Source organism: Schistocerca americana, chromosome 2, assembly GCF_021461395.2.
Source record: "Schistocerca americana isolate TAMUIC-IGC-003095 chromosome 2, iqSchAmer2.1, whole genome shotgun sequence".
NCBI lineage: Eukaryota > Metazoa > Arthropoda > Insecta > Orthoptera > Acrididae > Schistocerca > Schistocerca americana.
The window spans coordinates 185,870,838-185,891,151 of record NC_060120.1 but is presented as its reverse complement, the minus strand read 5'-3'; the positions used below and the strand labels follow the sequence as shown (position 1 = coordinate 185,891,151).

General features: G+C 44.3%; 1 protein-coding gene across 1 annotated transcript in view; it reads left to right on the top strand.

The window, feature by feature from the left end:
• The first annotated feature begins 1,696 nt into the window (after positions 1-1,696).
• The window catches only part of LOC124593864 (carboxypeptidase B-like), a 212,825-nt gene continuing 194,207 nt past the window's right edge, over positions 1,697-20,314 (top strand). The window contains exons 1-3 of the mRNA XM_047132212.1: positions 1,697-1,750; positions 1,793-1,894; positions 1,952-2,073. Of these exons, the coding sequence (XP_046988168.1) occupies positions 1,697-1,750; positions 1,793-1,894; positions 1,952-2,073 (278 nt within the window). The remainder of the gene's footprint in view (positions 1,751-1,792; positions 1,895-1,951; positions 2,074-20,314) is intronic.

The following is a 20,314-nucleotide window of genomic DNA, read 5'->3' as shown; positions in this document are numbered from 1 at the left end:
ACGCCCCGTACTCACAGCTTTACTTCTGCCAGTACCTCGTCTCCTACCTTCCAAACTTTATACAGAAGCTCTTCTACGAACCTTGCAGAAGTAGCACTCCTGAAAGAAAGGATATTGCGGAGACATGGCTTAGCCACAGCCTGGGGGATGTTTCCAGAATGATTGTACATGTCCTCTCCTACGACAAGGGTAACACTGAGCTCTTCGGGAGGGGCAGTCTTGGCGTTTGTGTCATGAGTAACACCGAGGGCAAGGCTTAATTCTGTTCGCCTGTGTAGCCGCCTGTTTAGCGAGTGGTTTACGCGCTGTGGAACATTGTTTACTCGGCATGACTAGCACAAACTGCTGCTGAATGTGTCGATTGCGAACAAGAGACTCAACCCAACAAATAGCTGGCTGAAACTTCCTGGCAGATTAAAACGGTGTTGCGGACAGAGACTCGAACTCAGGACCTTCGCCTTTCGCTTGCAAGTGCTGTACCAACTTAGCTACCCAAGCACGACTCACGCCCCGTACTCACAGCTTTACTTCTGCCAGTACCTCGTCTCCTACCTTCCAAACTTTATACAGAAGCTCTTCTGTGAACCTTGCAGAGCTAGCACTCCTGAAAGAAAGGCTAAGCCATGTCTCCGCAACACCCTTCCTTTCAGGAGTGCTAGTTCTGCAAGGTTCACAGAAGAGCTTCTGTAAAGTTTGGAAGGTAGGAGACGAGGTACTGGCAGAAATAAAGCTGTGAGGACGGGTCGTGAGTCGTGCTTGGGTAACTCAGTTGGTGGAGCACTTTCCCGCGAGAGGCAAAGGTCCCGAGTTCGAGTCTCGGTCCGGCACACCGTTTTAATCTGCCAGGAAGTTTCAGGGAGAGAAGATGATTGTTGTGGTACGAGGTACCCTCCGCCACGCACGGTATGGTGGACTGCGGAGTATGTATGTAGATGTAGATTCTTTCGCGACGAACATGTCGGCAATAGTTAGATTTTTTTTCCGCTAGCTAGATTCGAAACAGTTACTTTCGCCTTGGTTGTTGCAAGGTACCGTAAAACGGCGACTGTGGCCACGGAGGTGGGATTTTCGGGGTAGCAGCGACCGTAGCTACTTGCAGTCGTAATGACAGCTTCCGGTGCGTCCCACCCGGCGCCCTCAGCGGCGCGTGGCGCCCACACATGCATTGTCCAGCGCTATCTGGGTCGCGCCGCGTTAATATGCACGTACGCTGATGGAGCGCGCACTGGCTGGGAGGTCCAGGGGACACGCCCCGCCGTGCACTGCCCCCCCCCTCCTCCCCCTCCCCCCGCCCAACTGTCGCCACCACGGCCGGCGGCCTCGACCGTGGCCCAGAAAACTGTCCGAGCTCATACACAGCCGCTACGAGGCGGCGCAGTGGCTCAGTCGCGGTCCGGGCAGCACGCGAACAGGTTAGACTAGACACCTGTTACCGGCCAAGCGGAGGGAGGCGCACACGCGCACCTGTTGCTAGCGGACTGGACACTCGAGGAGTCATCAACTGCTAAGACCAGTCCTCCGTACTGTGGAACTGCATTCGGTTACTCGTTCGCTGGTTGTGGTGGTTAGATAGTTGTGACCGAATTTGGAAAACACTGGACTGGTTCCGTGTCGTATGTCGCGAGTTCGCGGTAGGCGAACTGGTGCGGGTGTCCGCTGTCTGTGATGACCGCGGTGGAGCCTGGCGCGATGTGAGATGCGCCGCCCGCCGCCGCCGCTGGTGTTGATGACGGCGCTGCTGCTGGGGGCGGCAGCCGCGGCCGCTTCCGCCCCCGGGCCGGGGGCGGCGCAGGCGCAGGAGAGCCCGCGCGGTGGACCGCTGAGCGTGCTGTCCGCGCTGGTGGAGTACTTCAAGACGGGGCTGCGCGTCGTCGTGGGCGCCGCCGTGGGGGCGGTCACGGGCTCGGGGGCTAGGGACAAGGCCTCCGGGGGCGGGCGCGTCTCGTACCAGCGGTGGCAGGTGCTGCGCGCCACCGCGCCCACGCAAGACGCCGCCGACCAGCTGGAGTCCATGCTCAACGAGCTCGAGGAGGACGGCGCCGCCGCTATCTGGGCAGACGTCGCCTCCAACAGGTAAGCGGGCAACCCTCTGTCTGGGCAAAGACACCTCCAAAGTCAAAGCTGACGGCTGAGTCCTGCCTTGACACTCTCATTCATAGCCATTCTGTCCGTCCCGATAGCTGAATGGTCAGCGTGACGGTCTGCCGTGCTAAGGGGCCCGGGTTCGATTCCCGGCTGGGTCGGGGTTTTCCTCCGCTCAGGGACTGGGTGTTGTGCTGTCTTCACCATCATTTCATCCGCATCCGGCGCGCAGGTCTCCCAATGTGGCGTCGAATGTAATAAGACCTGCACCAAGGCGACCGAGCGCGCCCCGCAGGGGTCTCCCGGCCAATGACGCCAAACGCTCATTTCATTTCATAGCCATTCTATCACCACAAAAGTGTACGCTTCCAATTCATTTAGTGACGAAGTTATGGAAAGGTATATAAGTAAAGGAGCATGAGATGCTAGTAACTTACTACCACGACATTTCGGCGCAGAGTCTTCTGGCCATCTTCAGGCATACGCATATAGGCGACAGTATATTGCGTTCCGTTATTTAAGCCATAGTCTACCAAAGAGTCACATGTGTGCCACGATAGGTCATCAGAGTACAGAGTATCAATTGGAATTTGCTGCCATGTTATTGCTATGTATGTGTCCCACTGGTAACGGGAAGCCTACTAATGAGGTAAGAATTCTTATGATTTACAGACTGCACCTGTGAGCTCGGAGTATTGTCACAACAAATTAGTTTGCACCAATAGATAGACAACCCAGTTACCAGATTATCAAAGTGGGCTTCCTTCACGCCTACACGGACACATGGCACCAACGACTTGCACCGGCAAATTGACGATTGCCACATCACAAACGGAGCCGATATTGAGCACTTGTAGTACTAGTTACGAACTTGGAGAGATACTCTGGCCAATTGTGTGTGACTGGTTTCAGTATGTCGTCTAGGGTTTTGCGCAGTCGCATTCTGAAACACTGGAGTTGTTTATGAATAATTCTGTATGTCCTACCTTCCCCCCCCCTCTCCCCACAACCCCTTTCTAAGCGAAAAGTCGTGAATAATCTTGTATGTCCTACCCTCCTCCTCCCCCTCCCCCTCCACCAACCCCTTTCGAAACGAAACGACAGGAAAAATTCTTTTCATATTGTTACTTCTAAGTTACTAATTAGTATAACGGTACATGGATGTTTTTGAAATAAAACTGGCAGTCAAAGTGTTAAGACTCCGCCGGCGCATGCTTGGTGCATCCAGTTGTCGATGCGGATGCGCCTGTTCAGGCCGTGTGCTTCTACTGTAAGTCTGCGTGCTGCTGAGAGATCACTCTAGGGTGGAAATTCGCCTATAAGTCAAATAGTTTACAGGCCAGGAAAGTCTCAAGCTTAAAAAAGACATCAGTTGGCACACCATGAAGCGAATAGATAGGAGTGAATATGTAATCCTGCGTGCGGCACTTAAACAGTAAACCTATCCTTCATTAACATCTTCTCGGGTATACACCTGCGTCAAGTGGTTGAACAACCAGCTGTAGGCCGAATGCTTCTCGGCCATTGTCAAGGATCACTCGACCGGAAGCTCGTGGATGTAAAGCCAGTTGATGTGGCTGGAAGCCCGAACACATTTTATTCAGTCATATCACCGCGAGTCCATGCATGCATTCATCCAGTTCTAACTCTTGTTTCAAATGTGAATACCATCCGTGTGAACTTATAAAGGACGTGCAACAAAGACGGTAGTGAACAGGCGCGTCTCCATCCACTGGTTCCGTCACTGAACACCTTTGTCCCCCTTTCACCCCAAATGTAAGTCACCGTCACCCGCACTTTAACGAGCGAGAGATGCCTAATATTATAAAAATAATGACATTATTATTATTATTATTTGCGAATAAATGCATTAGGACTAGACAAAGTACAAAGAGGTGGGCATTTGCCTTCTTCTGTGCCCATATTTCTTTCAAAGACTTCCTGTGGGCTTCCTTTCTTTTTTCAGACCATATAGTTCCAGTCTTCTTTTGTTTCTTCCCTTGGTCATCTTGCCATTTGTGAATTTTGGACCTAAATATTCCGTAGTTTTCGACATCTTTTGGTGTAATTTCTGCCTATTTCGATGAGTTTTTAGTCTCGCCAGGTCATTTCGTCGTGTTCGTTTCAGCTTCACTCCTGTCGTCAAAGATTAGGACTATTTTATTTGTAAGTCTCTCCGAGTACATTCTTTTAATGTGTCCATAGAATCTTAACATGCGTTTTCTAATGTCACTATGGATGTTTGTAGATTGTTTGAGTTCCTGTTTGCCTCTCAGTCGGTACTGCTCGTCTACAAGTGTTGAACCTAGAATTTTTCTTACGGTTTTGTGTTTTTTATCATTGTTTACAGCCTCTGTTTCCCTGTTCGAATATTATTACTATTATCATTCTTATTACAGTATTAACACATTTCATATAATTCTGACAACAATGTCTAAAACATCGCTTTAGCATAGCATCCAAAACTCAGTAATTCAGATAAATGCATCTTCTGAAACTCATTCTTCCAAAACTTTGAGAAGTACCTGCCTCATGTAATTGTTTTAAGAACTACCTTATAACTGCAGCAAACTTCCACAATTTTGACACCTTAATGTGTGCACTTACCCTTATCAGAACTTCACTTAGCTCTAAGATTATTACACATGTATGCCTATTGCGGCTAAACGAGTGTGTAATGAGGGGAATGCGGTTACTTGCTGTCGTTTGGACCTAAATACGTGAAAGTAAGGATTTATGTTATTTTGTTTTAGTGGGGCGTCATCCCCCTTCTGTTTTGCCTCCCGTCAGCTTACTGTGGTTTCCCAATTGCACATGTGGACTCACGACCTGTGTCAGATTAGTTGTTGACAGCACATATGGTCAACCCGTGACTGGGAACCTTTTCGTGGATAGCACGTTTCCCACAAGCAGTCAGGCCGCAAGTTATCCACGTGGACTAGCCATCAGGAACACAAGGGAAATGTATCCTAAGTTACACGAAGCTCGTAATTTTTTAGAATTATTGGCGTTTTTGAGACCCTTACTTCTCACGATACTATATTTTCCGAAAGTTAGCTGAAAAATGTGGGAATTAACGCTTGTAGTAAAATGTTGTTTGGATCCTCACATGATGGCGAATCGACATGGGACACGACCACACAAATCTTACGATTCAAGCACGCTAGTGCGACCAGATCTACTGTGCTGCTCTCACGTTCGAAGTTCTTATCAATCGGGCGTCACGACAGACCTAGAATGAATATAGAGACGTGCTACTACGATCGTAATAGGTGAGATCAGCCTATACGAAGACATAAGAGAGAAACATAGTTAACTCAAATATTGTGAGAAGAACCGACGTTGTTCTCGCAAAACCCCGTGGTACTTCAGAAAGACTTCGATCGTCCGTGGACTACATCAGTCGTTTCATGTGAATCCGATTGTGCGATCTATAAATAAGTTAAGCTTCGATTTTCTTACCTAGAGACCATTACTTTATCCAATATTAAATGTTTCGAAGAGTGTTATAGCAAACTCGATTTAAAAGGTTTGAAATTACTGCGAAAGACATGAGTGTTTAGTTTATGCAGATTGAACATCAATCTGTAGATTGTTAAGATCGGAAAGTAGACAAGCGTCTTGGTTATGGCAAGTAAGGTATGGTCCTCCTACAACCTTGACTCCTGTTTTGCTATTCCCACATTCTCTTGGGAACATCTCTGTACGTAGCATTCCGAGATAATAGCAGTGAATATCAGTGACAATGAAAGTTAGATTCAGGTCTGCAGGCATATTCAGATAGCCTAATAAACAACAAATGTTTGAGTCCACTACTCGCTATAAACAGCACATCCGTTTTCGAATCCCGGTGGTGCAAAAGTTTCATTTGTCGCGACATATTTCAAAAATAGAATATTTATGATTGGTACAAGTGAGGGAATATTTTATTTGCATGGACCTCGTCGTCAGAGGGGGATTAAATAAGTTCTTTCCTTCTATTCAGACCCAAGAGTCGGAACACGGGACAATACCAATGCCGGTATATCCATCGAGTGTTTTGGCATTGCTTGCATTTTATTACCGAGACTTTAAGTGTAATTGTGAAGGCGATAGTCATGTCAATGTGCAATAAATGATTTTTTTCTTAAGGAATTCATGATTTGGCACAATATATGTATTCTAATTTACTAAAACTGCTTGTTTCTTTCAAGCAACATAAAACGACACAAGCACATAAATCGACATTAATTAGGGAACATGCGGCCAATTATCATTTGTTTCTACATCAGTGGTACACTCGTGCATTCAATGCATCAAAATTTGAAAACGGAGGAAATTGCCCGATTTATACAGTGGGCAACAAGTTAACAGATCAGGCTGGGTCTATATGTGGGTCCATAGCTGGAGAAGTATTTTCCCTGGAAATAACAGGTCCTTAACACAGCAATTTATTTCACTATTTGCTGCTAGTTTCGGAATCGCAGCGCCATTCTCAAGCGCTGATTCTCATTCAGATCATCCAAGCTTCCGTGATGCAAGATGGTATCATCACTGCCCCTAATTAGAGTAAGGCTGCAAACGAACAAGCCATACGCTAAACAGCACATACATTTTCAAGTGTTGACACTAAATGTGCTCAGTACCTTTCCAACAAGTAACTGGTATTGTCACTAACTTATGAAACTGATGTCCATTGCTGCACGTTGTTTGTGGTGGAGGACAAACCAGGAAAGAAAAATAAGCAAATTCCCAGTAAGCGTCGTTTAATCAACGCTTAACTTAAATGAGCCTGTGATAGAATTGATTAAACGACGCTTATTGGGAATTTGCTAAGCGTCGTTTAATCAATTCTATCGCAGACTCATTTAAGTTAAGCAACCCAGTTTTCTTTGTCTGCACTGTGTGTGGATGATGCAAGTTGGGCTGCCTGTCTAATAGTACGTAAATTATATTCCAGGCAAGTTTTATTTTTAAAGCACTTCTTATTTATTCTTCCGTCTCAGTTCCATATTTTTAAATGCATAACATGTTTCGATCTCTTTGGATCATCTTCAGATCTATGCAGTTCCATCAGTAACCCGTCGTGTCTGTGTCAGAACCTCAAATCAGACAGTACTCTGATATCAGGTTCTGACAGAGAAACAAGGGGTTACTGTTTCAACTACACAAATCCGAAGATGATCTAGCGAGACTGAAACATATCACGTACTTAAAAATTGGCAAGTGACACTGAAGAATGAATCAGAATTGTTTTAAATAACAATACAGCTGCTGTTTTCTCGCGAAGAATATGTCGGCTATAACGAAGCTTTACTTTGCGTACACTGGCCGATGCTGCGGAGAAACTCCTCATTCCTTATCTTTTCAGTCCACCTAATTTTCAACATTCCTCTGTAGCATCACATCTAAAATACTTTTGATTCTCTCCTGTTCCGGTTTACCCATGGTCAATATTTCACTACCATACAATGCTGTGCTCCAAACGTACAGTCTCATAAATTTCCTCCTCAAATTGAGGCCTATGTTTGATACTGCTGGACTTCTCTTGGCTAGGAATGCCCTTTTTCCAGTGCTACTCTGATTTTTAAGTCATCTTATAATTTCTGCTACTTCCCATTACTTTCGTCTTTCTTCGATTTACTCTCAATTCACATTGTGTAGTCATCATAATATTTATTCCATTGAACAGATTTTATAATTTTTCTGCTCTTTCGCTTTGGATAGCAATGTCATCACCGAATCTTATCATTGACACTCTTTCACCCTGAATTTTAATCCCACTCATGACTCTTTTATTTCCGAGTGCTTCTTGGATGTGTAGATTGAACGGTATGAGTGAAAGACTGCATCCTGTCTTACACCCTTTTTAATCCGAGCACTCGGTTTTTGGTCTTCTACTCGTATTGTTCCCTCTTGGTTCTTATACATATTATACATTACCCGTCTCTCCCTACAGCTTACCCCTATTTTTCTTAGAATTTAGAAAATCGTCCCCATTTTACATTGCCGAAAGCTTTTTCCAGGCAGACAGATCCTATGAACGTCTTTTGCTTCTATTATCAACGCAACGTCAGAACTGCCCCTCTGGTGCCTTTACCTTCCTTAAAACCAAACTGATCGTCATCTAACACATCCTTGATTTTCTTTTCCATTCTTCTCTATGTTATACTCGGATGCATGAGCTGTTAATCTGATTGTGCGGTAATTCGCGCACTTGTCTCATGCAATCTTCGGAATTGTGTCAATGACGTTTTTCTGAAAGTCTGGTGGTATATCGACTGTTCCATACATTCCGCACACCGAAGTAGAAAAGCTGTTTTGTTGCCATTTTTGTCAATGATTTTATAAATTCCGATTGAAGCTATCCGTCCCTTCTGCCTTATTTGATCTCCAAGCTTTTTGTAATTCTAGTGATCGGTACTCTATCTTTTCACTGTCGACACCTGTTTCTTCTTTTATCATGTCATCATACAAGTATTTCTCTTCATAGAGGCCTTCAATGTACTCTTTCCACCTATTCGTTCTCTCCTCTGCATTTAAAAATGGAATTCACATTGCACTGGCAATGTTATCGCCCCTGCTTTTAATCTCACCGAAGGCTGTTTTTACTTTTCTGTATCCTGAATCAGTCCTTCCATTTCGCCTTAGTGTCTCTGCATTTACTGTTCATTAAGTTCCTAAGTGACTAGTTTATCTACATTCCTAAATTTCCCTGAACATTTTTGTACTGTCTTCTTTCGTCGATCAACTGAAATATTTCTTCTATTACTCATAGTTTCCTCGCAGTTACCTTCCTTGTACCTCTACGTCTACTATTGCTGTTTTTAGAGATGTTAACTGTCAATAAACGTTGAAAGGACCCACTACATGCATTTCAGAACCTGTAAAAGATTTCCATCCAGCATGTGTGTAACGTATGAAGACATGCAAATCGAAGAGGTACACATTGTTATATTTCTGGGATTACAACACGATAGTAAATTCAGATGGGAAGGGCATACTACAGAACTGCTGAAGCGCTTAACGAGGTCTGTCTTTGCAGAGAGAATGATGTCAGATTTAGGAGATATAAATATAAGAAACTTTCATACTTTGCTTATTTTCATTTTATTATGTCATGTGGGCTCATATTCTGGGGTGACTTGTCAAACAGAGTAAAAGTTTTTAGCGTGCAAAAGTGGGTAATAAGATTCATTTGTGGTGTAAATTCAAGAACATCATGTCTGTTTAAGTAAATTTGTTTCTTACCACTGCTTCCTAGTTTATTCATTCCTTAATGAAATTCGCTGCAAGTAATATGTGCCTATTTCCAACCAACAGCTCAATACACACTATCAATACTAGGAATAAGAACAATCTATGTAAAGACCTAAAGTCAATTCCTTTGGTCCAGAAAGAGGTCCAATATTCAGGAAGACACATTTTCAATAAATTGCCAACAACCATTCAAAACCTGGTTTCATATAAGGCCCTGTCCAATATTCAGGAAGACACATTTTCAATAAATTGCCAACAACCATTAAAAACCTGGTTTCATATAAAGCGCTGTTTAAACAGAGTTTGAAAGACTTTTTGATAGGCAACTCCTTGTACTCTATAGATGAATATCTTAACAGAGACTGTTAGATCAACTTAAATAAAAATGTCTGTTAGATTTCAGTTTTGACTGCACTTGGTCACAACAGTCAACATTAGGTATTTTGTGTATGATAAATTTATTAAAAGTGCATAACTATGTTTCATTCTGACAGGGTATTAATTCTGTAAAAATAAGCAGTTCCACTTCACTGTAATGTATTCACATATTTTGACAATCACCTGACAAATAGTCAGGGTAGTGAGCATTATATTCAAATGTTTTATTTTTTTATTTTAACTTATCTGACTTGTTCCACACCCACGAAAATCATCTCATTTTTGGGTCTATGCAACGAAAACGGAATCTAATATCATCTAATCTAATCCGATCTAATCTGAACCGCCTACTGAGCTATTCGTCATCGCAGAATCTATTGCCTTAGAAAGCTTCAAACGCATCTCTTTATTTCTTAGTATTTCCGCACCCCACTTCCCTGTACATTGATTCTTTCTGACTAGTCTCTTAAACTTCAGCCTATTCTTACAATATTAATGATTTATTGAAAACACCTTAGCTGAGTGATTACACATTTATAGTGGTACGACCGGTTTCGTTCTTAGAACATTTTCAGGTTGCTCAGCTGTGCTGCTACCTGGAGATATTCGAACCGGTCGTACCGCTATAAATGTGCAGTCATGCAGCTGAACTGGTTTTCAGTAATCATTAAAATTTGTCAGGTATTGTGCTCAATACTGTCTATATTGTCAACAACGATACTTACAGCGCATCATCTTGTTGCACCAGCCGTCTCACACTGTATGGTGACTCGTGGAGTGCTGTAGATGTTGACGACGAACTCCTAAAAAATGAAGGAAGGAAGATTAGGGTTTATCGTCCCGTCGACGTCGAGTTCGTTAGAGACGAAGCATGCACTCGAAATGTTCCGAGTACGGGGAAGGAAGTCGTCCGTGCCCTTTCAAAGGAACGACCCCGGGATTTTCTTGGATGGAGAGATCTAAGAAAATGACGGAAAACCTACATCTGGATGGGCGGATTTGAACCGTCGTCCTCCCAGATCCGTGTCCAGCGCCCTAACCAATACGCCACCTCGCTCAGTCGACGAACTTCTGGTTTTCTGACTGGAACAAGTGAGATCACAGGACAAAATGTCGTTCACGCCCTTACAGAGAACACTGACTGCTTTCGACGGTGATATATGTACAGTACTTAATAATCACTTTCTGAATATAGCAGGTGAACTAAATAGAAACCTAGTCCCAACAGGGAATCATATAGCGCTCTTAGAATAAAGAGTTCCGAGACTGTTACCTGAAATGCTCCTCCATGATACTGACAAGAGGGAGATTGAGTTAATAATTAAATCACTAAAGACCAAGAACTCTCATGGATATGACGGGGTATCTAGCAGAATACTGAAGTATTGTTCCACGTATGTTAGCTCAGTACTTAGCCATATCTGTAACTTTTCCTTTAGGAGTGGTCGGTTTCCTGACCGATTAAAGTATTCAGTAGTGAAGCCACTTTATAAAAAGGGAGACAGGGATAATGTTGACAATTATAGACCTATTTCTATGCCATCGGTGTTTGCTAAAGTTATCGAGAGCGTTGTATATACAAGGTTACTGCAGCATTTAAATTCACATAATTTGCTGTCAAATGTACAGTTTGGTTTTAGAAATGGCTTAACAACTGAAAATGCTATAGTCTCTTTTCTCTGTGAGGTTTTGGACGGATTAAATAAAAGGTTGCGAACGTTAGGTGTTTTCTTTGATTTAACGAAGGCTTTTGACTGTGTTGACCACAAAATATTACTGCAGAAGTTGGAACATTATGGAGTAAGGGGAGTAGCTTACAATTGGTTCGCCTCCTACTTTAAGAACAGAAAGCAGAAGGTAATCCTCCGCAATATTGAGAGTGGTAATGATGTTCAGTTCCAATGGGGCACTGTTAAATGGGGCGTTCCCCAAGGGTCGGTGCTGGGGCCACTGCTGTTTCTTATTTATGTAAATAGTAGTAAATAATGTAAATAATCTAGTATTACAGGTGATTCAAAAATATTTCTGTGTGCTGATGACACCACCTTGGTAGTGAAGGATCTTGTGTGTAATATTGAAACATTATCAAATAATGTAGTTCATGATATAAGTTCGTGGCTTGTGGAAAATAATTTGATGCTAAATCACAGTAAGACTCAGTTTTTACAGTTTCTAACCCACAATTCAACAAGAACTGACATTTTAATCAGACAGAATGGGCATGTTATAAGCGAGACGGAACAGTTAAAGTCCCTAGGCGTACGGATAGATAGTAAGCTGTTGTGGAAAGCCCATGTTCAGGATCTTGTTCAGAAACTAAATGCCGCTTTATTTACCATTAGAACAGTATCTGAAATAAGTGACATTTCAACACGAAAAGTAGTATACTTCGCATATTTTCATACGCTTATGTCATACGGTATTATTTTTTGGGGTAATTCTTCTGATTCAAAAAGGGTATTTTTGGCTCAAAAACGGGCTGTTCGAGCTATGTATGGTGTAAGTTCGAAAACCTCTTGTCGACCCCTATTCAATAGTCTGGGAATTTTGACATTGCCCTCACAGTATGTATTTTCTTTAATGTCGTTTGTTGTTAGCAATATTAGCTTATTCCCAAGAGTTAGCAGCTTTCACTCAGTTAATACTAGGCAGAAATCAAATCTGCATGTGGAATGCACTTCCTTGACTCTTGTGCAGAAAGGAGTGCAGTATTCTGCTGCATCAATTTTCAATATGCTACCACAAGAACTCAAAAATCTTAGCAGTAGCCCAAACACTTTTAAGTCTAAACTGAAGAGTGTCCTCATGACTCACTCCTTCTATTCTGTCGAGGAGCTCCTGGAAGAGCTAAAAAATTAAGCAAATTCCAGTGTTACATTCTTGATTTTCTTTATTTAAACTAACGACTTGTCACCTGAATATGTTTCTTATATTTCATTTTATCTGTTTCTACAATCGTGTTATAATTTCATGTATTGACTCGTTCCATGACCATGGAGACTTCTCCTAAATGTGGTCCCACGGAACAATAAATAAATAAATAAATAAATAGACGGTAGAGAATTGGTAACAGGCGCTCATGCGACACTCACGACTGACGAAGTCATGACAGCAAGGTAGTGTGTATCTGTCAGTCATTTGTATGCAGTCAGCGGTATAAGATGGGTCGATCTGGTGATGCTACTGTATGGTTAAAGAGCATTGTGTGTGCATGTCCCCATGGGCACATAAAAGGTTATCCGATTTGTTGGGGGTATCACTGGCGAATGCCCAACGTCTCTATAGCGACTGGCGCACCAGTCGCAGCCACCTAGCATAGCGTAGTAACAGTCGTCGAGAAAACATTCAAACCAACAGGGATCTTGTCAGTGACACCCAGTTTCACGACATGAACATCTGCTCTCAGTGAATCCACGTCCCTCCCAACACGCTTCCGAGCGAACATTACAGTGGTCAATTGAAGTCTCACTGTATGCTGGATCGGCAACTGCTAAGGTTACAAGACAGGCCCTTCTGTAAATTTAAAAATTATTGTATGCAGTAAAAGTGAAGATATCTGTTGGACGTAGTCATCACAGTACATGCTACACATCATAGGAAATGTTGTGCAATTTCGATATGGGCCAACAGGGTTCGAATAACTGGCACTGAAGATGGTCACACAGTGACCGAAATCGAGCTGTAAAATAAAGTATTTCAGTATTTACGACTGATGCTACCACTTATCCAAAATATATCGGTGGTGAGCACTGTTTTCAGTATAATTAGACGTCAATAAATGCACATGTCAGCAATGGATCAGACAGCACAGAAGCTTGACCGCGGCTGACTGGGGGTACACAGTAAGACACGACAAGTGGTGATTTCGCCTCTTTTCAAACGTTGTAAGATGTAGAGAGCACCAACGGCCATATAAGTCGTTGAACCTGCAACATGTGGTGGGAGCAGTTCGAACCGGAGGTAGCTCAGTGACGTTTTAGTGTTTTTCCTACCACAAACTGAGTTTCTCATTCAGATTATTGCGAACATTATAATCCCTCTTTCTCTTAATTAGAAGATTAAAGGTGATTATATCTAATTATTAGCAAGAAGAGAAAGCGTAATTATCTTAATGATGTGAGCTACAGCAGAAATAGGTGTAATCAGTGATCGCTGGCTCGTTGCTAATAGGGTGACGCGTGACCTTGACTCGGTATTTTAATGCTTCTAGGGGAATTACAATGCAATGATTCTTTATAAGGTATAGTGTGATAAATTTATAATACACGCAGGTCCTATTATTGACCTTACTATGTGCATTTAAGGCTGATACAATGGTACCTGATCAATGGCATCGCCATATTAGCAACGTCCAGCTTAATTCGTTGCTGACCGTCACAAAAAGCTTCAAAAGCATTTAAAACCAATGTTTGAACAAGGAATCATGATATAAATGGAAATGCCGTGTGGCTAGGGCCTCCCGTCGGGTAGACCGTTCGCCTGGTGCAAGTCTTTCGAGTTGACGCCACTTCGGCAATTTGCGTGTCGATGGGGATGAACTGATGAAGATAAGGAAAACACAACACCCAGTCCATAAAGAGGAGAAAATCTCCGACCCACCCAGGCATCGAACCCGGGACGTTAGGTATGACATGCCGTCGCGCTGACCACTCAGCTACCAGGGGCGGACGGAATCATGATAATGTTATATAAAAGCTTCTCCTACAAACTATTATTAATCTAAGAAGTATAAAAACTAGGACGTAACCACCTTTTACTAGCCGTTCGGAGGCGCGCTGAAAAGAGTGTTTGATTCCTCAATTATTTTTTAACAAAATCCCAACGATTATCCATAATTTACACACATATTTTCTGAGAATTCATAAGGCTGTATAGCTTTTATTATAATATGAACAAGGATGTTTATTTCAACACTCTCGGTAACCTTCTCCTACACCTTCATGGTGAGAATGTAACGGACACTCTCGTCTTCCAAGATGACAACAACCGTGTTGCCTGGTTTGACGGTTGGTTGGTTGGTGAATTTGCGGGAAGGGGCCAAACCGCGAAGTCATCAGTCCCAGCGGATTAGGGAAGGATGAGAAAAGAAGTCGGCGGCGCCCTTTCAGAGGAACCATCCCGGCACTTGCCGGAAGCGATTTAGGGAAATCACGGAAAACCTAAATGAGGATGGACGGACGCGGGTTTGAACCGTCGCCCTCCCGAATGCGAGTCCAGTGTGCTAACCACTGCGCCACCTCGCGCTGTGCTTTGAGGGAAACCGCAATGCCTCTCCACTGACCCACTAAATCATCTTGTATTAAAATCATAGGAAACGCCTGGGGGTAATTGGAAAACAGGTGAACGTAGTATCCACGTTACACTGTACATTCACAGTAATGTGGCCATCGCCAAAGTCCTGAATAACCACATTTTTCAGTGCAGATCGCTGAGAGATGTGCAGAAAGAAAGTCAGTGAGGTTCTGGAAGGGAGATGGAGCCATGCCGACTTCGGTGCCGTGACCAGGTGCGCTAGGTTTCTGGGCCTAGAATCCGTGGGGCTAACAGCCCAATCGAGGTGGTCCCACAAATTCTCGAGTGGGTTCAAATCCGAGGAGTTTGGGGACCGGGGGAGTACGGTAAACTCATGCTAGTTCTCCTCGAACCACACGCTTACACTGTGAGCTGTGTGACACGTTGCATTGACTTGCTGGTAGATGTCATTGTCCCGATAAAAAAACGAACTCCATGTCGGGGTGGACATGGTCCCCAAGGATAGATGTCTTGATCCATTGTGCCTTCAACAAACACGAGGTCAGCCAGGGAATGCCACGAAAATATTCCCCAGACTTCATGCTCCCGCCTCCGCTCTTTCAGATCTTTCACGCCGTATATGCCGACGGCCATCTGTCCGATCGAGCACAAAGCGCGATTCCTCTGAAAAGGCTACCTGTCGCCCCTCAGTGGACGTGCAGTTGCGATATTGGCGTGCAAATCCAAGCCTTCGTTGTCGATGAATAACAGTCAGCATGGGTCTATCCACCAGACGTCTGCTTCGGAGATCCACGCGCAGTTGCTTAACAGTTCCACATCTATTCACCCGTACACATCTCCGCAGTCTCCCTGTCATCTGTCATCTGCCGGCCGGTGTGGCCGAGCGGTTCTAGGCGCTACAGTCGAGAACCGCGCGACCGCTACGGTCGCAGGTTCGAATCCTGCCTCGGGCATGGATATGTGTGATGTCCTTAGGTTTAAGTAGTTCTAAGTTCTAGGGGACTGATGATCTCAGATGTTAAGCCCCATAGTGCTCAGATCCATTTCTTTCCCTGTCATCTATGGCCCGTGGAGCACCACAGTTAGTCGGCGCCGCTTTTGGGTAGCGCCATTTTGCCATTCACATTATATTTTAACCACGGCGTCAGGTGAACAGTTTAAAAACCTAGCCGTTTCGGAAATTCTCCCGCTCTTGACCCAAAAGCCAATGATCATGTCCTTTTGGACGTCAGACAAATCTCTCTGATTCCGCGTTACGACGACTACACAGCTTTCCACATCCCTCCGACACGCTTTATATACCGTCCATAGCCAGTGCTGCCACCTGCCATCTGTGATCACATTGATATGACTGGGCCGTGTATCTTCAGTTATTAGCATGTCTTTCGGCCTAATTGAAGAGTATTTGAGGATTCTGTATATACTCAAAAGATTCCGTAAAGGTTAGTGTGCAGATTCTTACAGTCGTTTCACAGAATTTTTTTTAAAATAATATACATGTGAATACAAATTGTATTCTGCGATTGCGTATTAATTTCTACATTTTAATATATCAAAGATTATTACGAGAGTTCACATTTTAATATCAGTGTAACATATTTGAAACTCATCTTTGATACACTAACATCTTTGATAGTAGTTTGGCGCCAAGTCTGGCAGAGAGAGTTGTTGTGAGCTATGGATAAGACAGCGATGTTGGTAATAAAAGTAGCAAGCGCGGACCAAATTTTTAAAATATCTGCGTGGAATTTGACTGCCCCTGGCCATTGACACCACAGGGAGATGAATATTTTTTCTTTACTTTGCTTTCTGGCACCTCTACTACGCTATTATTTACTCCAGCGCTATAAATGTGTTCGTCACATATGACCAATGTAATTTTTCGTTCTTTAGACGACATTTGTAATAACACTGAAGAGCCAAAGAAACTGGTACACCTGCCTCATATCGTGTAGGGCCCCCGAGAGCACGCAGAAGTGCAGCAACACGACGTGGCATGGACTCGAATAATGTGTGAAGTAGTGTTGGAGGGAACTGAAGCCATGAATCCTGCAGGGCTGTTCATAAATCCGCAAGGGAACGAGGCGGTGAAGATCTCTTCTGAACAACACGTAGCAAGGCATCCCAGATAGGCTCAATAACGTTGTCTGGAGGGTTTGGTAGCCAGCGGAAGTGTTTAAACTCAGTAGAGTTTTCCAGGAGCCACTCTGTAGGAATTCTGGACGTGGGGATGTCGCATTGTCCTGCTGGAATTGCCCAATTCCGTCGGAATGACCAGTGGACATGAATGGATGCAGATGATCAGACAGGATGCTCATCTGCCGGCCGGTGTGGCCGAGCGGTTCTAGGCGCTACAGTCTGGAACCGCGCGACCGCTACAGTCGCAGGTTCGATTCCTACCTCGGGCATTGATGTGTGTGATGTCCTTAGGTTAGTTAGGTTTAAGTAGTTCTAAGTTATAGGGGACTGATGACCTCAGAAGTTAAGTCCCATAGTGCTCAGAGCTATCTGAACCATTTTGATGCTTATCTACGTGTCACCCATCAGAGTCGTATCTAGACGTATCAGGGTCCCATATCAATCCAACTGCACACGCCGCACACCACGACAGAGCCTCCACCAGCTTGAACAGTCGCCTACTGATATACAGGGTCCATGGATTCATGTGGTTGTGTCCATACACGTACACGTCCATCCGCTCGATACAATTTGAAACGAGACTCGTCCGACCAGACAACATGTTTCCGGTGATCAACAGACCACTGTTGATGTTGACCGATCCAGGCGAGGCGTAAAGCTTTGTGTCGTGCAGCCATAACGGTACACGAGTGGCTCTTCGGCTCCGAAAGCCCGTATCGATTATGTTTTGTTGAATGGTTTGCACGCTGACACAAGTTGATGGCGCAGCAATGAAATCTGCAGCAATTTGCTCAAGGGTTTCACTTCAGTCACGTTGAACGATTCTCTTCAGCCGTCGTTGATCCCGTTCTTGCAGGATCTTTTTCCGGCTGAAGCGATGTCGGAAATTTGATGTTTCACCGGATTCCTGATATTCACGATACACTCGCGAAATGGTCGTACAGGGAAATGCGCACTTCATCGCTACCTCGGAGATGCTGTGTCCCATCGGTCGTGCGGCCGACTATAACATGATGTTCAGACTTACTTAAAACTTGATAACCTGCCATTGTAGGAGCTGTAACAACTGATCTTCAAAAAAAAAAAAAAAAAAAAAAAAAAAAAAAAAGAGTTCAAATGTGTGTGAAATCTTATGGGACTTAACTGCTAAGGCACCAGTCCCTAAGCTTACACACTACTTAATGTGTGTGTTTGTCCTTAGGATAATTTATATCCTAAGGACAAACACGCACACCCATGCCCGAGGGAGGACTCGAACCTCCGCCGGGACCAGCCGCACAGTCCATGACTGCAGCGCCCTAGACTGCTCGGCTAATCCCGTGCGGCTGTAACCGATCTAGCAACTGCACCAGACACTTATGAGGGCATTGCTGAACGCAGCGCCATATTCTGCCTGTTTACATATCTCTGTATTTGAACACGCGTGCCTATACCAGTTTCTTAAAAAACGGTTCAAATGGCTCTGAGCACTATGGGACTTAAGATATGTCATCAATTCCCTAGACTTAGAACTACTTAAACCCAATTAATCTAAAGACATCACACACATCCATGCCCGAGTCAGGATTCGAACCTGCGACCGTAGCAGCAGCGCGGTTCCGGACTGAAGCGCCTAGAACCGCTCGGCCACAGCGGCCGGCTTACTAGTTTCTCACTTCAGTATATAATCCAACAGCACTGGGATTGAATCATCTTGCGTTTTCAGAAGGAACTGGAGGCTTCACTGCATTGCCTAATAACACTGTAATTTCGTGATGTTTTACTTGGTATGAACAGTTTTTTTGTCTCGTGCCCTTACGCTAGACAATTAATTAAGCTTGTTAGGAAGACATGTTGTGACACCCGTGGAGTCTGATTTTTAGACGTTCGCAGCGCAGAAAGCAAAAGTTTTGTGCGAAGTTTCGAGAAGCTGCGCGACAGGGCTGTGGGGACGGCGACACTGAGCCAGCCGCTGGTTGCTGACGTCACAGCCGCGGGTCTGCTCTCCGGTTTCTTCCGCTGGCCGGCCTCTGGAGGTAGGACGGCGACCGTGCTCGACGCTCCACTGGCGCAGTCCTGTCACAGGAGGTTACGCGGCCGGGCCGGGCACCGCCGGCGAACGCCGGGTTCAAAGGCGCAGCCAGCGCCGAGCGTTAGCGCAAAGCTCGCGGGTTCCCTGCAGCCCCTTCCCGGCGAGCAGAAATACAATCCACTACAGCAGCAAGAGAAATCGGGATGCAAAGACAACAGAAAAGAACAGTAGAGAAACTATCTTCGTCGTCCCAGATGCGCAATAGACATGCTTTCAGATCCGGTTGCGGGGGAACGGGACCACTTAGACAAACAAAGACTAAAAAACAGGAGAAGAAAAAAAGTAGGATATTGCCTTGCTCGCGTGGAATGACAGTGAGAAGAAGTAGTTACATTTTACCACAGTCAGTCGCCCCACGTTTCAATACAAGATGAGTTTTTTTCCCTTTCCATAGTAACTGCTCGTGAAGTGATATGCATACATACTTTGCATGCCACCATGTAATGCATGGCAGAGCGTCCCTGTACCACTCACTGCAATTCATCCCCTTTCCTGCTCCACTGGCAAACGGAGCGAGGTAAAAGCAGCTGTCCATATGCTTCTGTCGAGCTCTGATTTCTCTTGCCTTGTCTTCGCAGTTCTTACGTTACATAAATTTAGACATCATTGTCCGTGGAGCTCAGCAATCTGGTGCTATACTTTGGCTAAAACAACAGCCTGTGGGGCTGTGGGTGGAAAATAAAGTTATTATTTCTATTATTTGTATGTTGCCGTTCTCAACACCGGCTCTCTAACTATAATTTTGGCAACCAGAAAGTAATTAGCAAAAATGTGTTGCCTGTAATTAGAGTTCACTGTGCCTACTCTGATGGAGAATAAAAGTTATTGATTATTGAAGTTCATTACTCTGAGGATTTAGGATGATATCTGGGATTCACAGAAAATGCAGTTTACTATAACAATTTTCACTATATTCTGAAAACGATAAAGCGTAAAATTCCAGACAAATGATTACTCATATCACCTATTGTACTATCTGAGCTGTTCAGTGTCTATTGCGTGGATCCTATTCTCCCTAGATGACGAAACTGTTCAATAATCATTATCGATGTAAATGTTCAAAGCGAATGCTCGCCAAAATTTGATGATAATACTCATCAAACGCCACGCTAGTAATGGTAGAAAGTCTGTCCTGCGGCGACACGTGAATAT